The 25,419-nt window shown below is 30.4% G+C and overlaps 1 protein-coding gene across 1 annotated transcript in view; it reads right to left on the bottom strand.

Moving 5' to 3' along the window:
• LOC128174473 (uncharacterized) overlaps positions 1-25,419 on the bottom strand; it is a 52,921-nt gene that overhangs the window by 14,809 nt on the left and 12,693 nt on the right. Inside the window, exons 5-6 of the mRNA XM_052840021.1 lie at positions 17,340-17,387; positions 14,375-14,422 (exon numbers count right to left, since the gene is read on the bottom strand). Coding sequence (XP_052695981.1) covers positions 14,375-14,422; positions 17,340-17,387 — 96 coding nt within the window. The remainder of the gene's footprint in view (positions 1-14,374; positions 14,423-17,339; positions 17,388-25,419) is intronic.

The following is a 25,419-nucleotide window of genomic DNA, read 5'->3' as shown; positions in this document are numbered from 1 at the left end:
CAGATTTAATAAATATTAACCTTGATTATTATTAAAGTAGAAATTCCTAAGTTAGAACCAGATAAACCTAGGTTGTTAGAAGCTGAAATCTCAGAAAAAGAAGTTCTTGAGGTTCTAAAAATTATGAAAAATAACAAATCACAAGGTAGTAATGGTTTTACGGTCGAATTCTTTAAATTCTTTTGGAAGGAACTAAAACTTTTCATCTTAAATGCAATCAACTTTTTTTTTTGAAAAAGGAGCCTCTAATTTCCTAGAGATTGGAAATTATATCATGTTTACCAAAAGGTGATAAATCAGGACAATATTTGAAAAACTGGAGACCCGTTACTCTTTTTAATGTTCTTTATAAGCTTATATCAGAATGTATTAGTTATCGAACTAAGTCAACACTAGATTATATTATATCTGATACACAAACAGGCTTTCTTAAAGGAAGATATATTGGAGAAAATACTAGAATTATTTATGATTTAATGTCGTTCACTGAAAATGAAAACATACCAGGTCTTTTAGTTCTTATTGACTTTGAAAAAGCCTTCGATTCTGTTTCATGGTTCTTTATATACAAAGCTCTAGAATACTTTGGATTTGGAAATAATATTATAAATTGGATAAAAATTCCCAACAAAGATTTTAAAGGCTTCTGTTTTACAATGTGGCTTCATGTCAGAACAGTTCAAAATCCAAAGAGGATGTAGACAGGGGGACGTAGTAGCTCCTTACTTATTCTTGATATGTGCAGAAATTTAAGCTATTTTCATAAAACAGAACTTTGATATTATAGGTAAAATTGTCAATGGCAATGAACATAAGATTTCACAGTATGCAGATGATATTTCACTCATCTAAGATGGTTCACCAATGTCACTTTTCGCAGCTCTTGTTACTTTAGACTTTTTTCACACATTTCAGGTTTGAAGATAAACAGCTCTAAAACAAAAATTGTATGGATATGTTCTAAAAAAATTCTAACTAAGTTTTTCACCATTCAGTTTGGAAACTTGCTTGGGGCTCTACTTATTTTTTACTTTATATGGAATAGAATTTCTGTTGATTTAGATAAAATGACATCAATAAATTACAACAAACGATTGCCAAAAGTTTTTTTCTCTAACTCAAACATGGAGGGGGAGAATTTTAACTACAAGTGGTCGCATCACATTTTTATAAAGTTTGATTATTCCAAAACTTAATCACTTGTTGTTTTCACTACCAAATCCAAAACAAGATTTTGGATCATTGTCATTTTATCTCTTAGTAAGAGCGTGCTCGAATTTATTTTGAAATCAAAATGTGATAAAGTTAAGAGAGAAATTGTTACTCTTGATTACCTAAAAGATGGTTAAAGAATGGCATCTCTTATATGTTCATGGATTAAGAAAAGTGGTACAACTTTAATATAAAAATTGCATGTGAATATGTATTTATCAAAGATTGGTATATGAAAGTGGTTAAAATCTTTTGAGATTTTTTTGAATGAAAATGGAAACATATTAGCAAGAATGGATTTCACGGAAAGATTCCATTTTTCATATATACCTCCAATGTTATGTAATAGTTTTATATGTGCAAATACTTGTCTATTGATAAGTCTACTCTGAAGAGAGTATGCATTACATTTATGTCATTTTATTTTGAGTCTATTTTTAAAAAAGTAAGCATATATACATTGGTTTTGCCTCGGACTAGAATGTCTCGACGTCATTGGATGAATCGTGTCACGTGGTTGCCTTATAAATTTCTTTACACGGCAAGCGTCAAAATATATACGGCAACATGGCGAACGTAACGTTATTTGAGCTGATTGTTTACACAAACGTTAAACCATATCTTTCATTTTTAAGCTCCAAAATATTAAGAGTGACCCCCTTTGCCCGTGACGTAATATTATGGTCCTACAATTGCAACCATGTTTGCACAAACGACTGACGAGGAAGGTAAATAATTATAGAATTAAGCTATGAATTTAATTGTTATATATTATCTTTTGTTTGTTTACATATCAAACTGTAAGTCCTCGATAAAACAAAACACTTATTAGGTTTGTAACTGACTGTTTACAGAAATTTGTGGGGTCGGTAAAGTCCATAGGAGCCGAGCCTTCTATGGACTTTACCGACCCCACAAATTTCTGTAAACAGTCAGTTATAAACCTAATAGTAATAATGTTTAACCTCAAATGATTGTGCACCTACAGCTATCAACAAATGGAATGCTGGGCAATGTGATATTTTGCCAAATGGTCTCTGTGTACAGGATCGTTTTTAAAATATGTTTTAGAACTACCAACGATTCAACTATTTATTGGTTACAATATAGAATAATCTATAGAATTCTTCCAGTTAAATATTATCTTAAGAAAATCAGAATTAATATCTCTGACTGCTGTACGTTTTGTAATGATATGCCTGAAACAATAAAACATGTTTTTGCAATTTGCAAGAAAACCAAACCTCTATGGAATGTACTTAGTATACTTATATATAAGAAATGCAACAAAAAATTTAGTTTTGATGTCTGTGATGTACTATTTGGTGTTTATCCCCTTGAATGGGAGAACAGAAATCTAAACTTTGTAATCCTATATACAAAGCAAAATATATTTTTATGTTTAAAACAAAATAAGACGCCAAATAGTATAGGGCTTTTACACTATTTAAATCAAAGATACAAGACTGAAAAGTATATTTACATGTATATTCAGAATTTAGAAATTGATGAATTTAAAAAAGCATGGTCTCCATGGAATGATTTTATTTATCGTCCGGCAGTTTAGAACTAACATATTTACAATAATACATCAATTTAATATTTCTTATGTTTTTTTCTCTGGTTTGTTTGTTTGTGGTTTTTGTTGCTGTTTTTTTTTCTCCATGGATTATAGTTTTACTGCTTAGGCATTTTGTTTTATAACTATCACAAGCAACTACCCTACTCTTTTTTTATATTACAATATAGTAGTGAGATAGCGAATAATTCATAAAATGATTTATATATTCAACCTTTGTTTACAATAAAACAAAAAAAAATATTGCCTCCCCCCCCTACGGCCTGAACCCCTGACCCAAGGGCCATGAATTTTACAATTTAGGCCGAGGAGTTCGTTGACATCATACCCATGCATTCTGGGTTTTTTTTCCTTCAAGTGTGGGATTAAAGAAGAAGATTTTAAAGATTAAATACATTTTCACAATATGGATATATTGGCCCCGACTGGGGTCATGAATTTCACAAATTTGGTAGAGGGCTTCATGGACATCATAACAATGCAACAAGGTTTTTCCTTACTTGTATGGGAGTAGAGAAGATTTTTTTTGAAAATTTGGCTTTTTTTTTTGCATATTTGGCCCAGTGGTGCCTCAGGGTTGGTAGAGCCATCAATTTCACAATTTAGATTCCTCTTACCATAAAGATGTCTCGCATCAAAATTGGTAACAATATAGCATTGAATCATGGTTTTTTTAAGTATACAGTCTCATAACTGCAGCGGTGTGTGCATACAAATTGAGTATCGCGCGTTAGCGTGTTATGAAAATTTGTATGCAAGCATCGCTTCAGTTATGAGACTTTATACTTCAAAAAATCATGATTAATTTCTTATATTTACATTATTTTAACTTCATGCCTTGTCTGAAAATGTGATTTATACCTTAAAATTCCTATCTTATCCTAAAGGTAAGTTCATATTAATGGAAGAGCCACATTACAGCCGCAAGCGTGAACTTTGATTTTCGCTTGTGACGTCGCAGTGAACAGCGTTTAACGTTTGTGACGTCATAATAAAACTCGTCATTTTAACCTTTGAGTACCCTATGTGAATTACAGTGTAATAACTGCCGTAGCTTTCAACACAGTTTACAAGCAAAATATATGTGGAATGTAAATATTTGGACTTGTAGTGTTTAAGAAGAAGTTAAAAATGTAAAATTGTTAACGGACGAAGCACGACGACGGACGAAAACGGATATCAATAGGTCACTTGAGTTTACTCAGTTGACCTAAAATTGAATATGGACAATATCTTCTGAAAAAAATACCATTAACTTATTTTGGACTGATATTTTAAAGTCATGGTTACAAGTAGTGAGGTGGACAATATCTACTGAAAAATAATACCATAAACTTATTTTGGACTGATATTTTAAAGTCATGGTTACAAGTAGTGAGGTCACATTTATCAGTGAATTGTTCCAATACGGTAAAAATGTTTGTAAATAAAAGGTACGGAAATGGTTTCAGTCATCATATTTTTAGATTATAGTGCCTCTTTTTATCAAAAGAAATTTTTTTTTGAATATGTATGTTATTTGTATTTCAACAGTGATTTAAGTGCTTAATAAAAATATTTATGGCCCTCTTGTACCTTTTTAAAATGAAGATGTTTTCTTCCTACAAAAAAATGTATAAAGTGTTTTAATGTATCATTAATACTCCAATTCATATTCTTAAATGGAGTTTTTGTTTATTTGTCAGACATCAGTACCAATATTTAAAACTTGTTTATCTTACCACTGATTATGCAGCACAATAGTTTCAATATACAGTTTTCACAGAATAACTCCTATAAAGGGTTTTAAATTTTTGATAATAATCTCTGTTCTTTTGTGGTTAATGTCTCGATACCATTGCAATTAGTGAATTTGTTCTACTACTGTGGAACTAATTAAGCATGTATATTTAGAACCAGTTTTTGTTATACAATTGGTTGTTATATATTTACTTGTATTATTATTTTTAGTGAATGTCCACTACTCCTGAGGCAATCAACCAGATCACCATCTTTAGCAGCTACACATTACATTAAGTTAACACATGATATTGTAAAAATGGGTTTCCTTTTTAAAAATGGCAACAACTATCTGCGCTGTTTAAAATTAAAATATCTAATTAATCACCTCATTATTTTTATTTTCCTCTAATTTTTTTCTATTAAAGTCTCTATCAATTCTTGTTTTCTTGTTTCTCAGTAACAACTTATTGTGTGTGAATATGTGAATGTATAACTAGTGTAATTTAAAAAATAAACTGCAATTAAAAAAGATATCACTGAATATATTAATGCTGTTTGAAAAAGGCTAAAATTTTATACAGGATGACACTTCTAGAAGTAATTTCAATTTACACAAAAATCATATATTTTTTTATATTTAAGAGTACTTAACAATTATGAACATCTATGATAGATATTTTATTTGGGGTTCTTATGTTTGATACAACCGACTGTTGTGGTGTATATACTACCCAAGTAATAAATCTTTGCTTTATCAAAAAGTCAAACTTTATCGAACACTTCCGGTTAGAACTTTTTTAAAATAGCATTTCTTTCTTTTACATAGACGCTATTGTTAATAGGGAGCTCAGCAAGCCCCATTACGATTATTTCATATGTTGGTAATTTTGTGGAAACAAGCACCTGTGAATCAGGTGGGCCAAGTGTAAAGAGCTTTGATAGTGAATCCCCTTCTGCAGTATATACAGAATCTTCCTGTCAATCTATGTCAATGCCAATTTTGTCAATTGAAATTCATTATTGATAATGAATATATGTTTTATACTGGGGTAGCACCATACACTGAATTTTAACAGGTTCTGTACAGTGTAGGTGAGGCTGCATTTCATCTCAATTACATTTACAATCAGGTGCAGAATTTGACAATTGAAAATCAACTTTTCCTGACTCTTATTGAATTAAGAAAATATAGAAGTAAGCTATTTTCGGATTTTACAACGACAGTTGAAGTATTTTGCTACATGGAGGTACTTTATGTCCAGACAACGGCGAGTAGTGAACTTTTGGCTTGACAGAGTCTTGGTCAATTTTTTGGAACCTAGCTAGATATTTCTATTCGAAGTATCCTCATTGATGGAACCGATATCGCAGTTACGAAACCAAAGAATTCAAAAGTGATAGTCAGTTCAAGCATATCTTTTACAACATACACCATAGCATAGCATAGCATTGATATCTCATAGCATAGAATTGAAATCTCATAGCATAGCACTGGAATCTCATACCATAGCACATATAATATCATATAATCTCATTCGTCATAGCATACCATAGCATGGCATAGCATAGCATACAACATTATTTTAACTCGGTTTTAAATGTTTTTATTTGGGGGAATAAATGCTCATATTGCGGATAAATGATTAACTTTCGCTTTTTATCATTTTACTTCCATATGTGTGGAACTCTTCTGTGTATGGAGATGTTTTTGTTTAAATCCCATAGCATACCATAGCATAGCATACCAAAGCATTAAGCTCTTTATTTCAATTTCTCATAGCATAGCATATAAATCTCACAGCATTGATTTAAAATCTCATAGCATATCATTAAAATCGCATACCATAGCATAGCATTAAATTGTAAAAGATATGCATGAAATGACTGTAATAAGAGTTCAACACTGCTTTCTTAAAATGCTGATACAAGAATGACTCCAATTTCTCAAGCATGGTACAAATGAATTCTTGGTCTCTTGGAACATCAATAATTTTAAGATATTTAAATGTGTACAAAATAAAAAACAATTGGTTCTCTACGGAAGCGTATTAGGGCCGCAGCAGTATTTTTTATTAATTTGTTATAACAGATTAGCAATTTGTTATAACAAATTAGTAATTTGTTACAACAGATTATTAATTTGTTATTACAAATTATTAATTTGTTATAACAGATTATCAATTTGTTATATCAAATTATTAATTTGTTATAACAGATTAGTAATTTGTTATAACAAATTAGTAATTTGTTATAACAGATTATCAATTTGTTATAACAAATTAGTAATTTGAAATAACAAATTATTAATTTGTTATAACAGATTATTAATTTGTTATAGCAGATTATCAATTTGTTATAACAAATTAATAGTTTGTTATAACAGATTATCAATTTGTTATAACAGATTAGTAATTTGTTATAACAAATTATTTATTTGTTATAACAGATTATCAATTTGTTATAACAAATTATCAATTTGTTACAACAGATTATCAATTTGTTATAACAGATAATCAATTTGTTATAACAGATTATTAATTTGTTATAACAAATTATTAATTTGTTATAACAAATTAGTATTTTGTTAGGCCTATAACAAATTAGTTATTTGATATAACACTTTGTTTTAACAATTTAATTATAGCAGAGAGATATCATAGCATTGCATAGAAATCTCATAGCATTGCATTTTATACTATTTTTTGTTATGCTATGATATTTTCAATGTTTTGTAATGAGATTCCATTGCTATGCTATATGATATTTGACCGTCATTTTATGCATATCTATTACAATCTCATGCTATGCTGTGCTATGAGATTAGAGTAATGTTTCGAGATTCATAAGCAATGATATGAGATTCCTATGGAATTCTGTAAGATTTCTATGCTATGCTATATTAAATTGAAATGAAATGCTTAATGATATGGTAAGCAACGCTATGATCAGTGAGAATCATATGAAATGCTATAGGATTCAAATGCTTTGTAATGTATATCGATGTTATGCTATGAAATTTAAATAACATAGCATTAAAATCGTATGACATAACATTGGAATCTTATAGCATATCACTTGATTCTCATTCATCATAGCATAACAAAACCTAGCACAGCATACCATATCATGTAATATCATATATCTTCATAAAGCATTTTATTTAAATTTACTAAAACAAAAGCATATAATGATATGCTATGATATTGCGATACTATTCAATGTTATGGATATAAAAGGCTAAATGATGCTATGCTTTGATGAATGAAAATCAAATTATATGCTATAAGATTTCAATGGTATATAATGTAATTCCAATGCTATGCTATGTAATTAGATAACTGTAAACATATCATTGGAATAAAATTGCATAGGATTGGATCTTATAGCATATCATTTGATTCTCATTCATCATAGCATAACAAAACTTAGCACTGCATACCATATCATGTAATATCATATATCGTCAGACAGCATTTTAATTTACCAAAAAATAGCAAAAAAGTGTAATGCTATTAGATTTCTATGCAATGCTATGATATCTGTATGCTATTATTAATCTGTTTAAAACAAATTATTAATTTGTTATAACAGATTGATAACTTGTTACAACAAATTACTAATTTGTTATATCAAATTACTAATTTGTTATAACAAATTGATAATCTGTTATAACAAATTATTAATCTGTTATAACAAATTACTAATCTGTTATAACAATTTGATAATTTGTTAAAACAAATTGATAATCTGTTATAACAAATTATTAATCTGTTATAACAAATTGATAATCTGTTATAACAAATTATTAATATGTTATAACAAATTACTAATCTGTTATAACAAATTATTGATCTGTTATATCAAATTGATAATTTGTTTAAACAAATTGATAATCTGTTATAACAAATTATTGATCTGTTATAACAAATCACTAATCTGTTATAACAAATTATTAATTTGTTATAACAAATTGATAATCTGTTATAACAAAGGACTATGTGCGGTATGGTCAAATATCTGCCCCCAATTTCAACCAATTTTTAAATAGTATCGTATAAAAATAAAATCTTCACAAATCATTGTATAGAGGATGCCTATAACTTTAATACTGATTTTAGTCATCATTGCTCATTCGCTGTGTATCTATGACGTCACCTAAATGGCCCAATTCCCGCAAAGTTGCAAACAAATGAAAATATTCTCATTTTTGCTATATATTTTGCATTCGGAAGTATAGAGCGCAGGTCTGCTCAAGTGCGATTTTAATATATACTTTTCTTCAGATAGTTATACACATTATACTAAAATATGGTACAGTCATTTCATGCATATCTTTTACAATTGAATGCTATGCTATGGTATGCGATTTAAATGATATGCTATGAGATTTGTATGATATGCTATGAGATTTGTATCCTATGCTATGAGAAATTGAAATGAAGTGCTTAATGATATGGAATGCTATGCTATGCTATGGTATGCAATGAGATTTGAACAAAAACGCATCCATCCACAGAAGAGTACCACACATTTCGAAGTGAAATAATAAGAAGCCAAAGTTTACCACAAATCTATCATGTAAACATTTATTTTTTGCAAATAAAAAAATTTAAAACCGAGTTAAAATAATGTTGTATGCTATGCTATGGTATGATATGACGAATGCGATTCTATGAGATTGTATGCTATGGTATGAGATTCCAATGCTATGGCATGAGATTCCAATGTTATGCTATGAGATTCCAATGCTATGCTATGCTATGGTGTATGTTGTAAAAGATATGCTTGAACTGACTGTACTTGAGCAAGCCTGCGCTCGATGTTTCCCAGTCGAAAAACCATCGGAAAATACCCATATTTTGCTACAAAACATCAATTTATCAAAATAATGCAATATTCATGACGTCATTTCTACATTATGACGTCACTATGGTGATAACCTTTTACACCTTTATTTCCAATATGATTTTAACTATCTTTCACCTTTTTTTAAAGCTCTTTCTAAAACTTTGATTTTGGGGGGCAAAAATTGCATAAAACCGCACTTAGTCCTTATTAATCTGTTATAACAAATTACTAATCTGTTATAACAAATTAATAATTTGTTATAACAAATTGATAATCTGTTATAACAAATTAATAATTTGTTATAACAAATTACTAATCTGTTATAACAAATTAATAAAAAATACTGCTGTGACCCTAATACGCTTCCGTAGTTCTCTCCGTGTACAAAAGCTGTCTCTGAATTTGACAATAGTAGCAACTTGTCGAGTTCTAGGGAATCATTTACAATTTTCAAAAATGAAACACCTTCTTCAGTAGTATTCTCATGTTTAGAAGTATAAGAACATTTTACTTCTGCAATTCAATTATCATCAATTATAGCATCTGGTGAGGCAGCAAGAAATGGATGAGATATTGACACAAATGTGCAACATTTTCGGGTCTTTATGCCACATTTTTCTTTAAAAAAACATTTTTTGGCTACGGACTGATGGCATTTGCCATGACGTATGGATGGGACATTGATTTTGGGGGACATATTTAGTCAAAAAACAAGCAAGATTATCCTTATCTGTTCTTTCTGTACATTTGCAGATTCTGCCAAAATTTGAGGAGTGAATTATCTTGAATCTCTCAGACTGCCATAAAGGAATATTGCTTTGGCCCACAAGTTTCTTTTTTTCAAATTTTGTAATTTCTGCGTTACTAATTTCTGATATATTGACATTTTTCAGCCATATTTCTTGTTTTTCTTGAAAATAATCATGATCAGAATCAATACGAACAGTGTATGCAATTAAGTACAATTGAGAAAAAGGCAACCTGTTAACAGATGGGTTGTTTGACAAAATGTTCATAAACGTGTCCTGATAACCAGGGATGTTCTCATACTCGCTTGGTCGAGGGTAAAAAAAAAACATCAATTTTTTAATTTGCTCAAGGCAGATCTTTAGCTTTGATAGGACTTCCCTTATGGGGTCAAACATGGTGGGATTTTTGCAAATTTTGCGTGCACGTTTCCTCTGTATTTAAATCACCACTCTCAAAAAAACCTTTGGGAAGCAAGCAATACAACACACACGTTTACATGCGGCTGAAGGACACATACCTACAGCACACTCACACTGACATTCAACAAAACATCCATCAACATCTATACGTGCATCAATAGTGTAAGAGATAGCTTTCTTTGTCTGTGCCTTGCATTCTGCTTTCACAAAAACATTCCATCAGCACATGCAAATCTTACATACTTTCAAAACTTGCTTAATTAATCAGTTAGTAAAACCGATTAACTTGGAATCAGACGTTTCGTAAATATCGAAAATTCTTGATTAAACCGTCCATATATGAACACTTCCAGTTTAACAAGTCTTAGAAATAATTTCACTGATTTTTGGGTTAAAACTTTATTTAAAGAACTGTCTTCCTATTGAACGCCACTTTACGAAGAATAATTATAATAAAGAACTTTCACTGAAATTACTTAGAGTTTTATGACGTTGCAGTCTTTATTAAATAAAAAAATAGCGATATTGAAATTTAGCAGAGAAAATTCGAGTCATAAAGTAAAAGCAATCGGACCTCTCAACAAGTTCTCTTTTCCACCCAGATACTCGTACATTTCGGTTCCTGATTTTATCCGTCAATGCCTTTAAATCCCACGACAAATAGTCCGCCATCGGTAACGCGAATTTCAACTGTAACAAAACTCCTCGATATATGCAAGAACTTTCTTTACAATCGGAGAAACGAAAGATGTTGAACGTCAACGGGCCTTGCACCACCTAATCAAGGGCGCGTAATTCAGAATTGTATTTGCAATTGTTTTAATTTTGGAGCATTGTTATTTTGACAATGTTTGTTCTACTAACATGAGGTCACAATGTCTAGACTAAGCACGCGACCTTTAGCATAATGAATGAATAGATAGCGGATCAAATGCGCACGTTTCTGATTAATCACAGCGAAAGCATTTTACTAGTGATACTAAATTTAGTAATATCACTATTGAGTATCAAATAATCAATAGGATAGAAACTATAAATATGTAACATAATAAATCAATTAATTAAAAAATAACATCCACTGTGATTGTAAACCATATTCATTCTGAATAAACCCTCGGAATAATGACAAAGTTAAGAAATATAAATTGCTAATGTTTGTTTTATGAACAAAGCATCAGCATTATCTAATTGTGATATTCGCTCTAAACTAACAAATTGTGGAAAATATGGAACAATATCGGCTTGAGCTTTTGCCTTTGATTTTCCGCAAAATCACAAACCAATTATCAGTCCATTATCTAAAGAAAATAATATGAATCATACCAAACAATCACTAAAGGCGAAGTGTATTTATATAGGCAATGCCTGTTATTCCATCCGTTTAAGTGATGCATAAAAAAATATTGTTTGAATTAAAATCACTAAGGGCGGAAAAAATTCAGGTATAACATATTTTAATAATTTTGAAACCTACTTTTTATCTTTAAAAATTGTGCAACGTGTTTCTTTTATAGTAAAGACCTGAAATTTGGTCACAACCATTCCTAGTTTTTAGACTTTATGCCTATTCATTTTCAAGGTCATATCAAAAAGTCAAAGATTACGTCATCTAATACAAATCAAACTAAATGATAGATGACAGACAGACGGACAGACACAAATCATTATCCCACACATTGAGGGGCTTTAATAATGGGTTTTTTTTTTTAAAGTAGTTACAAAGTTATACATGAATGTATAATTCAATTCGTTTGCAACTACTATTGAAAGATTTGGTTCAGTAGTGGTTGTCATAAAGGAAATTTCTATCTTAAATTGAAATTATTTATTTCAATCGTGGGTGTATTTTATAAGTGGTTGCAAAGTTATCCTTAAAATAATATACATTCCGATCACTATTATAATAATTATATCAATGGTGGTTAGCAACGGTGTTACACACAGGCACATTAATTGACGGGCATACTGCCAGACGGACGAACAGACCCTATTCACTGCCCTCTTCTTTGAGTGATAGCAAAAGGTTTTTTTAAATAGTAGTAGTTGTTTGGTTAATATGGTTTGAACATATTTTAATGTATATTTAATTTACAGGTTAAATACAAAATTTTGCAACTTGCTATGTTCTCATCCTAATACAAATAATTCATAATTGTTATAAACCACACACACACACACACACACACACACACACACACACACACACATATATATATATATATATATATATATATATATATATATATATATATATATATATATATATATATATATCCATGAGAATTGGTTTTATATTTGTGCACAGCGGTGAAAATTCTAGCATAACTTTGAATTCATAATATTATGTTTTACCCTATAGTAAAATATGCGAGTCTAAAATGCCTAAATCGTGTGTTTGGAATAGTTTGTTAAATACAGTATTTCTTGCATTCGAAAATCGTTTACAAAAAAAAATCCAAAAAACAAACATAAACCCAAAATACTCAATAGAGATTTCAAAGTAATAACTATATGACATTCATTTCGAACTACTACTGATATAATAATTACAATAGTAGTTGTATTTCAAAAGTGGTCGCAAAGTGATTCTTATAATTAATTTCATCCCAACCACTAATGAAATGATTATCTAAATAGTGTTACCATGACAGTTTACATGTACACATATGTATTATATTTCATGGAACAGTCAGCCGCGCCAAAATGTTGACCCTAGCCTTGAACAGACAAACCCGTAAGAAAACGATTATATATATCCTTTTTCTTGAAACAATTAATGTGTAATGTTATTTTTAAAGGACTTTTATTCTCTTTATCTATTATATATAAAGTTCGTTTACAATAAAAAAAAATGTCATAAATTAACATTTTGATGACAGTGCCTATTTTGGAAATTTCGATTTTAATAAATAGTACTTGAATCAAAGCAGTAGAGAAAAGTAGTTCAGGGAAAAAAGTCTTTGATGCAGGTATCAAAGGAAATGTTTGACCAATCAGAATACGGAATTTAAATGATTTTTTTCTGGGAAAAATCTGTTAAATAATTTATGTTATTTATCTATGTAGGTTGTTTAAACACGAGCTTAAATAAAACTCACAACAGAAATGTTTAAGAATGTGCATGTAACATACAGTTGAAGCGTATATTAGCATACTGAATTATAACAAGGTCAGCCACTACATGCGATTATTATTTTTTTTAATTTTCAGTGGTTGTGAATAATATTGTTCATTTAATGTTCATAATAATCACTCTGTTGATGTGGGCAATATGTATGCGAAAAGCAAATTAGGTTCATCGTTCTTATGTAAATCAAATTCATTTTGAAGTAGATGCTTTTCCCTGGGAATAGCATGTAAAAAAAATACCTGATGAGAATATCTAATTGAATCGCTGCTGACGATCATCTCTATAAATTTCGCAGTTGTAAGAAGAAAAAAAGTTTAAACAAAATGTATTTCTCTGACATTTGAGATTTTTGCAAATTTTGCTTTAATTTTAAAATGCAATTTGCTTTGTCGAAACTGTAGAAAAACTAGACTTGATAGATATTTTATTTACAGGAACAAATATTCTTTTTTCTTAATCAAGGAAGTACTTTATTTTTTTTTAAAGCTTTATTGTTCAAAAGTTTACTAAAATTTATTGAAAACTTTAGTATTGTCAGTCATTATATAAATATTGAGATAAAATTATTTTTAAAAACCCATATTTTAGGAAAAACTCTTATCAGTTTGTCTACACAAAAAAAAGGATATCTTTAAATCATAAAAAATTTATGGATTATTTTTTTCTTGTGTATGTTATGAAAATATTTTGAAACCATTTCTTTGATAATCATACCTGATGGAGACGCTTCTGGCAATTCCTCTGAGCAACCGTTGCTGTCATCTGAAATATTAAAAATATAAAATGCAATTCGCTAATCTTTCAAAATATGCAGATTTTATAGATTGCGCTTTTATATGTCCTAATGTTGTTTTCTTATCAGTTAAGTAAAAAAAATCTCATGCAAACATGCAGAGATCCCACAATTAATGCAAAGAAGGGCAAAGCAACTGATAACACACGATTTCGACATTTCTAAAATAGGAACAAAGGTATTTTAAAAAAAAAAAAAACACTGCATATGTTGTTTTCTTATCAGTTAAGTAAAAAACATCTTCAGGGTTGCATGGATTTAAATTTGTGATTGAATAAAAAAATCATAGTTTTAAAGATTCCGTATCTAATGACTATATAATGGTGACTAAAACATTTTAATTCTTTAGATCAGATGGATTATTATTTGGATAAGTGATTGACGAAGTGTGTGATAAGTGTGAGACTTAAACGGTTCCTGTCCAAGACAGTGATTGTCTGTTTAAATTGAAGTGTAAAAGTTCCAAATTAAAAGTGGAATATTCGTTGTAACTTTGATGGGAAAGTGTTCATGGTAATTCTGTGAAAAAGAAAAAATAGTGTCCATATATATGTTGCACTTTAAAAATTTGATTTAAATAAGTCGATGACAATCAAATCTAAGATACATGTTGAGAATTTGGGGTAATAGCTGTTTGATTAAAAAAGTGTTGACCATAAGCTGAGTTTTCCTCTTTATTTTCCAATTAGATGGATTATCTAAGCTGCAAACGGCCGCGGCGGACTAACAAGGTATCTAGAGAAGAACTTAACTAATTGACAAATGCCGTTTTATTAAAGATTATGTTAGAATAAAAGATGTCCTTTGTAACAAAAGTACAGACCACATATGTGCAAAGGATCTGCAAATGACAAGGCAATAGCTGCTAATATACTCAACCTCTCTCGAAACGCCAACTCGTTAACGACACGCTTGGAGGAGGAAGATATGTGTTACATTTAAAGTTTAAAACCTAAGATTTTTAAACTTATTTATAATAATCTAGATTGTTATAGATAAGTTTAGAAATCTTCGATTTTAAACGTTTAATGTAACATATGGATGCAAAATCGGTGCATTGGGCGAAGATTGACGCAGATGACGTGGCGCCAGAGTTTTCTCGATATGACAATACTGAGCCGGCGGAACTCACTTTAGGGGTCTATCAGCTACGAATGACAGGATCATAAACCCAGGAACACATCGCTGCTGATTGCAAATTTGTGATATCAGTGAGTGATGATATCCTAGGTATTATTTCGATCAAAATACATAGCAAACATGTTTCGGCAAAACAGTATTAGTGCTAGGTTAGTTATGATAAAGGTGTCATAAGAGCCTGGTATTGTATATGTTAAGCAGATATTAGGGTGGTGGGGATGTGTAGCCGTAATGCTATTGTGATTTGGTTCATGTCTTATACCACACACAACATAAAAACAGCTAAAGGCGTAAGGAACTAGTGCAAATCTATTGACGATGCCACAGATCTATCCGAGGTCATTGACGCGTCAGACCATACCAATAAGGACAGTGAAGTTGAAGAGTAACGTTTTATATTTGGCTGTTCCGTCAAAGTATAAAATACTGAAATATATTTACACTCAAATGACATTATATACTTGTTTATCTAATCTAGTTTAAAATATTTCATTACTTTGATATTGATTAATGTTGGGGATTTATAATTCACATATTTGTCGCGTCTATCCTGTACAAAGTACAATTATATTTTTTAGGTCAATACGATGATTTAGCTACCCGAGAAATACTATATTCACCGAGCCGAAGGATTTAAGGTAGCTAAATCATCGTATTAATCGAAGACACATCAATATTTGTTTTATTTGATTCAACTAATAGAGAAAAGATATATCAAACTGAATACTATCAAGCAAAGATTTTACTTTGAAGCTAGAGCCGAACAAAATGAGAAACGCGATATTTTATCAGACAATCTTTTTTTGTCCAATGTAGAGAGTATCAAATGTTTTATTGACTTCCTACGTCACGTGTAGGTGAATACATAGAAAATAATACATATGTAATACCTGTATTACACTCTGTATCAGCCCAAGACACAAATATCTGCCAGAGGGCAAAAGGCCCAAGGGCTGATATTGGTCGAGGGCTGATACAGGGTATTATTTGGAAAACGGTATGTATTATTATATTTATCACATATTAAGTAATAACATATCGAAGATATGTTTTATGTCTTAATTCAATCAATTGCAAGATGCAGTAACGCGTGGATTACGTTAGACTTTGTATTGCAACGTATGGATCAGTAAAAAATCAGTGGAGTACAAAGAGAGGTGCACAACGGATCCGTATCAGCATTGCAGATCAATATCAGCCCTGCAGAATCCGTATCAGCCCACGAATCTGATACAGGTATTATAATGTTGTATTGCATATGCAAAATCCCTGTATTTATCACTTAGTATGTAATAAAACGTTTTATTTTTTCTAGATTGTTTGATATCAGCCAATCAGAAAGCTAAAAATTAACAGCTTATTTTCAAGTTGTCAATATTTTCTTGCTTTTAAACTTTAATTTTAAAATGCAATTTGCTTTGTCGAAACTGTACAAAAACTAGACTTGATAGATATTTTATTTACAGGAACAAATATTCTTTTTTCTTAATCAAGGAAGTACTTTATTTTTTTTAAAGCTTTATTGTTCAAAAGTTTACTAAAATTTATTGAAAACTTTAGTATTGTCAGTCACTATATAAATATTGAGATAAAATTATTTTTAAAAACCCATATTTTAGGAAAAACTCTTATCAGTTTGCCTACACACAAAAAAAAGATATCTTTAAATCATAAAAAATCTATGGATTATTTTTTTCTTGTGTATGTTATGAAAATATTTTGAAACCATTTCTTTGATAATCATACCTGATGGAGACGCTTCTGGCAATTCCTCTGAGCAACCGTTGCTGTCATCTGAAATATTAAAAATATAAAATGCAATTCGCTAATCTTTCAAAATATGCAGTTTTTATAGATTGCGCTTTTATATGTCCTAATGTTGTTTTCTTATCAGTTAAGTAAAAAAAATCTAATGCAAACATGCAGAGATCCCACAAATAATGCAAAGAGGGGCAAAGCAACTGATAACACACGATTTCGACATTTCTAAAATAGGAACAAAGGTATTTCTTTTTTAAAAAAAACACTGCATATGTTGTTTTCTTATCAGTTAAGTAAAAAACATCTTCAGGGTTGCATGGATTTAAATTTGTGATTGAATAAAAAAATCATAGTTTTAAAGATTCCGTATCTAATGACTATATAATGGTGACTAAAACATTTTAATTCTTTAGATCAGATGGATTATTATTTGGATAAGTGATTGACGAAGTGTGTGATAAGTGTGAGACTTAAACGGTTCCTGTCCAAGACAGTGATTGTCTGTTTAAATTGAAGTGTAAAAGTTCCAAATTAAAAGTGGAATATTCGTTGTAACTTTGATGGGAAAGTGTTCATGGTAATTCTGTGAAAAAGAAAAAATAGTGTCCATATATATGTTGCACTTTAAAAATTTGATTTAAATAAGTCGATGACAATCAAATCTAAGATACATGTTGAGAATTTGGGGTAATAGCTGTTTGATTAAAAAAGTGTTGACCATAAGCTGAGTTTTCCTCTTTATTTTCCAATTAGATGGATTATCTAAGCTGCAAACGGCCGCGGCGGACTAACAAGGTATCTAGAGAAGAACTTAACTAATTGACAAATGCCGTTTTATTAAAGATTATGTTAGAATAAAAGATGTCCTTTGTAACAAAAGTACAGACCACATATGTGCAAAGGATCTGCAAATGACAAGGCAATAGCTGCTAATATACTCAACCTCTCTCGAAACGCCAACTCGTTAACGACACGCTTGGAGGAGGAAGATATGTGTTACATTTAAAGTTTAAAACCTAAGATTTTTAAACTTATTTATAATAATCTAGATTGTTATAGATAAGTTTAGAAATCTTCGATTTTAAACGTTTAATGTAACATATGGATGCAAAATCGGTGCATTGGGCGAAGATTGACGCAGATGACGTGGCGCCAGAGTTTTCTCTCGATATGACAATACTGAGCCAGCAGAACTCACTTTAGGGGTCTATCAGCTACGAATGAAAGGATCATAAACCCAGGAACACATCGCTGCTGATTGCAAATTTGTGATATCTGTGAGTGATGACACCCTAGGTATTATTTCGATCAAAATACATAGCAAACATGTTTCGGCAAAACAGTATTAGTGCTAGGTTAGTTATGATAAAGGTGTCATAAGAGCCTGGTATTGTATATGTTAAGCAGATATTAGGGTGGTGGGGATGTGTAGCCGTAATGCTATTGTGATTTGGTTCATGTCTTATACCACACACAACATAAAAACAGCTAAAGGCGTAAGGAACTAGTGCAAATCTATTGACGATGCCACAGATCTATCCGAGGTCATTGACGCGTCAGACAATACCAATAAGGACAGTGAAGTTGAAGAGTAACGTTTTATATTTGGCTGTTCTGTCAAAGTATAAATACTGAAATATATTTACACTCAAATGACATTATATACTTGTTTATTTAATCTTGTTTAAAATATTTCATTACTTTGATATTGATTAATGTTGGGGATTTATAATTCACATATTTGTCGCGTCTATCCTGTACAAAGTACAATTATATTTTTTAGGTCAATACGATGATTTAGCTACCCGAGAAATACTATATTCACCGAGCCGAAGGATTTAAGGTAGCTAAATCATCGTATTAATCGAAGAAACAGCAATATTTGTTTTATTTGATTCAACTAATAGAGAAAAGATATATCAAACTGAATACTATCAGGCAAAGATTTTACTTTGAAGCTGGAGCCGAACAAAATGAGAAACGCGATATTTTATCAGACAATCTTTTTTTGTCCAATGTAGAGAATATCAAATGTTTTATTGACTTCCTACGTCACGTGTAGGTGAATACATAGAAAATAATACATATGTACATACCTGTATTACACTCTGTATCAGCCCAAGACACAAATATCTGCCAGAGGGCAAAAGGCCCAAGGGCTGATATTGGTCGAGGGCTGATACAGGGTATAATTTGGAAAACGGTATGTATTATCATATTTATCACTTATTAAGTAATAACAAATCGAAGATATGTTTTACGTCCTAATTCAATCAAGATGCAGTAACGCATGGATAACGTTAGACTTTGTATTGCAACGTATGGATCATTGCCTTCAATATCTACCTAAAAGTGAAAAAAAAAATCAGAGGAGTACAAAGAGAGGTGCACAACGGATCCGTATCAGCATTGCAGATCAATATCAGCCCTGCAGAATCCGTATCAGCCCACGAATCTGATACAGGTATTATAATGTTGTATCGCATATACAAAATCCCTGTATTTATCACTCAGTATGTAATAAAACGTTTTATTTTTTCTAGATTGTTTGATATCAGCCAATCAGAAAGCTAAAAATTATCAGCTTATTTTTAAGTTGTCAATATTTTCTTGCTTTTAAACATTGTATTTGATGCCTTTACATTAATGTACAAATATAATGTACATGTAAACATGTCTCTTTAAATTTTAAATATTATTTTCTGGCATAAGATGTTTAAACTTAAAACATAAAATCAACGTTATAATGCACTGGAAGCTGGGTCTCTTTTGATGTGGAGTTATGCCTACTTTTTAGGATTATGACTAGCGAATTCTCTCTCTTTCACTCTCTCTCTCTCTCATAAGATTTGACAAAAGTTGGATAGTTCTTTGATTATTTGGTAAAGAGGATGTTTTTACTTTGACGCTTTTTTCCTGTTTTAGGGTAAGCAGAAGCGGAAGACCCTACTATTATTTTATTGTTTATTTTTTAATTTCGTATTACTCTGGGGTTTTTTCTGTGTTTTTTTTGTTGTTTTTGTTTTTGTTTTTTTTTTTACAAAATAAGATTTGTATAAGATGGCTCGATCGATTTTCTTCAAATTTTCTAGGTTGATCAATGATGTGTTGTAATCTGGAGTTTACACCGCCGCTTCAGTTTTTTTTTACCTTTACTTCCGTTCTGAATTAATCGTCGTTAAACGGTTTTTAAAAATCAATTTTGTGTTAAACTAATCTCAAAAACGAGTAAAGATAAAGGGCTGAACTTTTCAGCAAGGATAGACATTGCTTTTTTTCTGGTGCATATCGGTCAAGGGAATGTCCGCGTCACTTCTAGTTGTCACTGGACGGAAGTTCAAAAATATGAATTTTACAATTTAAAAAAAAAAATATTTGTTGTTATACTTCTAGGGTTGATAGTGACACTTTTATTGGTGCAGAATTTGAAATTTTAAATTCGATTCACTCATTCTCGAAAATTTGGGCAACAAAGTGCTGAAAAGAGTCTGCGTAGCTCAGAGTCGTGGATTTGTGCACAAGCGACCATGGTTCAATCACCGAGTGCCAAACGTTTGTCTTCCTGTTTTGAGCTTGGAATTAAAAATTTATGTTTGAAATGATTAATTGTTGTAATTTTTGATTTAGTTTTGAATTTATTTTAACTTTATATTTATTTTTGGTAAAATTTATGTTTTTATATAAAAAATTTAATGCAATTTAAATCAAATAAAGACAGATGTTAAATAATGATAATATATGTTGTTATTGGAATTTGGCGTCTGATGACGTCTTTTTGAATTGATTGGAATAATTCAATTTTTTGTCTTAAAATTCGAAATGTGTCCAAATGACATCTTACCGATTTTGAAATATCGTGACTACGTAGCTCTTGCGATTTTGCGTTTGATGACGTCTTTTTTTTTAATTAATTAGATAAATTTCTCAATAATTTCAAACTTAAATGACCTCAGAACGATTTTAAAACATAATAACTAAGTAATACTTGCATTTCTGCGTCTAATGAATTTTTTTTTGAAATTAATTAGCAAAAATTTAAAATGTTCAAATATGTTATACTCTTTTTACTGAAAGTGTAAATTCAAGTTAGTTCACGATGGGGGGGCCAAGTTTTACATAGGAATATATAAAGAAAATCTTGAAAAGTCTTCTCAAAATCAATTTGTCCAGAAAATCTCAAATTTGTGTGGAAGCATCCTTAGGTAGTGTAAATTCAAGTTTGTTTAATCATGGTCCCCGTGGTATGATGGGGCCGAGGGGGGTGTTATATATTTACATGGGAAGATATAGAGAAAAATCTTAGATTTGATTTGTTAGTGTTTACATTTTGCATTTTTTTTTGTTGGTTTATTCTCAATTATTGATTAAGAAATTCGTATGGCACACAATTCAAAGATCTTGAAAAATGTTTAAAAACGATAAAAGACGCCATATATCAAAATTTTATCATTGACGTCATATAAATTATATGCCAGCAGATTACGTCTTTCAATTATATAAATGGTGTAGTTTATTATTCAATTTTGTGTTAAATTGAATCAAAACTGGCTAGTGGTTTGAAAACTGATAAAAGAAATCGGACTGGAATATTTATGAAGTTTGTTACTAAAAATTTAATGTTTTTTAAAAGGTCTATTTAGTGCCTTTATTTTCATAAAGTGAGGTTCATTTCATGAAGGGTTTTATTATTTGTAGTATTTTCACAATTAAAAAATCTTAATCATGGTGTAATATTGTTTAGGGAATTGTCTTTAGTTTTCACAAAATATTTAATGGCCATTAACTCAAAACGTAGGTCATTGACCTGCTTTATCGAAAGTAAAAAAAATTACAGTACAATCAGAGGTCTCTAACATACAATAGATGATTTTTCTTTAATTGTCAAGATATTTTGAAGTTGATACTATTATGCTCATTTAATCAGAGTTATGGCTATTGTTGCTCAGGTGAGCGATGTGACCCTTTGGCCTCATGTTTATTTGTAAATGTCAGAGGAAAGTATTGCTTGTAGGACACAGTATCGAGTTCATCCAGTGTCAAGTTTTATTCAATGCTTTAAAGGGCATGGTCACGATTTTGGTCAAAAATTATTTTTCCGATTTTAATATTTACAATGCTTTAGTAAAGCATTCTTAATAGGTAACAGAACTTTGAGTGTAATTTGTTAAATTATAAGTGAGTTACAGAGCTTGAAACTTTTTGCTATGTAAACAAAGCGTTTGTTTACATTTTGAATGTCAAAATAAAAATTGCAGTTTTAGACCTAAAATGAATGTGTTAAACGTTAGGAACTGTTTACTTATGCTTAAAATAAATAAAAAAAAATAGACAAATCAGGTTAAAAAAAATTTCTACTGGCATATTGAACCTATGTAAACAAAAAAGGACACGAGCCTTATTTACATGACAAAGAATTGTCAGGCATGTATCTTGCTTTTAACTCCACGAATGACTCTAAAATTTCATTTGATCATTAGAAATATATTTTTAAAGCATTGTATAAAATCTAAATAGAAAAATATGATTTGACCAAAATTGTGACCATGTCCCTTTAAACTCATAAGGCAAAGTGGACGATTTTTCGAAAGTAGGTGTTTGATTTCTTGACATTTTGAAGCTTACGAAATCTCTCGTTTTATCATATTGACAAGAGTTTCCGTGCAAAACCCAAGAGAACACCGAATATGATGCACGTGATGCAAGGTATAATGTCAAAGCCCTTGATTGGTTCCTTGAAAATCAGTTTTGAAAGCCTCATCTCCCTTATTTAACCCCCCCCCCCCAAAAAAAAAAAAACTTCTTATGATCATTTCAAAATAAAAGGAATCAATTTGCTCCAACCCTTGATTGACAAGAAAGTTATCAGTGTCGGGATAAGAAGAAACATAGCAGGAAGTAGAAAAAATTAAGACCATCCTCATCTGGGTTTCAAAATAAACCCAAGGGATAGCCAAATTGTGTAAAGAACAAAATAGAGGTCTTGTGCGTGTCAAAAAGCTTGACAAAATTGTTGATTTTTTAAAAATAAGATTTAATATTTCATCATGATCATTTTGAGCAATTTCCTTTTTTTATGTCTTATGTCTTAATTTTATTAAAAGAATAAAATTTATTTGATTAATGTTATTGTGGCTTGAAAGTTTCGAACATGCATATGCCTGGATAATTTAAGAACAAATAATCCTCAATTTTTTTTAACATGTTTAAATCCATACAATGTTGTGTAAATGAAATGTATATTTTCAAAACACTGTCTTTGTAAACACGCAGAACCTGCAGTATAACAATATATTTCATATATTCTTCCTTTATCTCTACCATTACTTTTAACAAAGATAATTTGTATTCCTATTTTGATAATGATTTTGTCAGGTTGGATTTGAATTGATGCAATACCGTGTTTCTCTGTAACTAGTCACCAGAGTCATCTACCTGCAATGTGGAATGAAGTACATAGTTTTGTATCAAAATTAAGGAAGCTTCAGGATAATAGTCATGTTTACATGTTTTTCTACCTCCAAAAAGGAAGAGTTTGATTTTAAAAATGTGTGATGTGAACTTTAATCATTATCTTTGAAGGCATAAAATTATTTTTCAAAACTTGAACAAATAAATATTGATCAGAACTTGAAATACTTTTTTTATGACGTCATTTCCTTTTTTCGTTTTTGACGTTTTATTAATTCTCAGATGTTCGACTTGTCTTGGTATATGCTCTTACACGATCAAAATTATTCAGATCCAATTTTGAGAAAAAGGTAGATTAAAGATTGTAGATGTATCATCAGGCATATATATTTGTCTGGCTCAAAAGTCGTGGAAGCTTGACTGAATTCGAAAACTAAGGTTAAAAAAGCGTCGTGGTTTTTCATTGTTTTCTTTGTTTATCTCTTTTCTCGAAAATTTTTGTTGCTCTCAACGGGATCGAGTCTAGTTCTTATTTTTTCTTCTTTTCTGTTTTATCTCAAGACAGCTTTTTTATTTTTTTGATAAATTGAAACAATTGTAATTGTTCACTAAATATAACCCTTTGCCTGATAACTCATAGAACCTTCAAAGTTTTTAATATCTGTGATTGAAAAGCTTGTTTATGCTACTCCTCTGATACCATGAGAGATAAAAGCCTGAAAAGTCTGTATTTTTTAATTTTTCATATCTCTTTTGTTTCAGGTTGAAAATGTAGAGAGAAACTTCTTCGTGGATACAAAAGAAATTCTAAGACATTATTTGATTGTAGCCCTTCAGCCCTTGACTTGATAGAAGTATATATGTAACGAGGGTTTTATTATTAAATATGTATTTGCGCTGTAGCATTTGTTTTTGGAGTGTTCGTATGCGTGTTTGTATATTTTTTGCACATCGACGACCGACTTCATCTATAAATTACTATATCAATTGATATCTAAAACCTGTTTTTAATAAGAAAATTTGTACAGATTTTGAACAAACTTGAATCTTGGCAATTGTTTTCTTCTAAGAAGAAGATTTTTAAAGATTTTACTGTTAAATGTTCCATGTAAAACCTACCCCTGGGGATCATAATTTGAACAAACTGAAATTTACCTTACCCGAGGATGCTTTAACACTAGGTTCAGTTTTTCTGGCCATTGAGTTTTATGAAGATGATTTATGAAGAATTTTCTCTATATATTCCTATGCCAAAATTCAACCCCGCCCAAATTGTGGCCATACCATACCCCCGGGGATTATGATTTAAACAAACTTAAATCTACCCTACCTGAGGATGCCACACAAGTTTAAGCTTTTCTGACCAAATAGTTTTTGAGAAGATTTTTGAAAAATACAACAAATTTACAGTTTTCATGGCTGATTAGTTCCTGTGAAGAAGATTTTTTAAGCTTTTCTCTATATACCCTATGCAAAAATTCGACCACCTATTGTGGCCCTACCCTAACCCCGGGAGTCATGGTTTGAAAAAAACTCGAATCTACTCTTACCGATGATGCTCCCACAAACGTTTCAGCCATCCTGATTGATTGGTTTCTGAGAAAAAAAAATTAAGATTTTCTCTCTACATTCTCTATACATTCCTATGTAAAACTTG

Source organism: Crassostrea angulata, chromosome 2 (genome assembly GCF_025612915.1).
Source record: "Crassostrea angulata isolate pt1a10 chromosome 2, ASM2561291v2, whole genome shotgun sequence".
Lineage (NCBI taxonomy): Eukaryota > Metazoa > Mollusca > Bivalvia > Ostreida > Ostreidae > Magallana > Magallana angulata.
The sequence above is the reverse complement of the archived record's forward strand: the minus strand, read 5'-3'. Positions and strand labels throughout refer to the sequence as shown.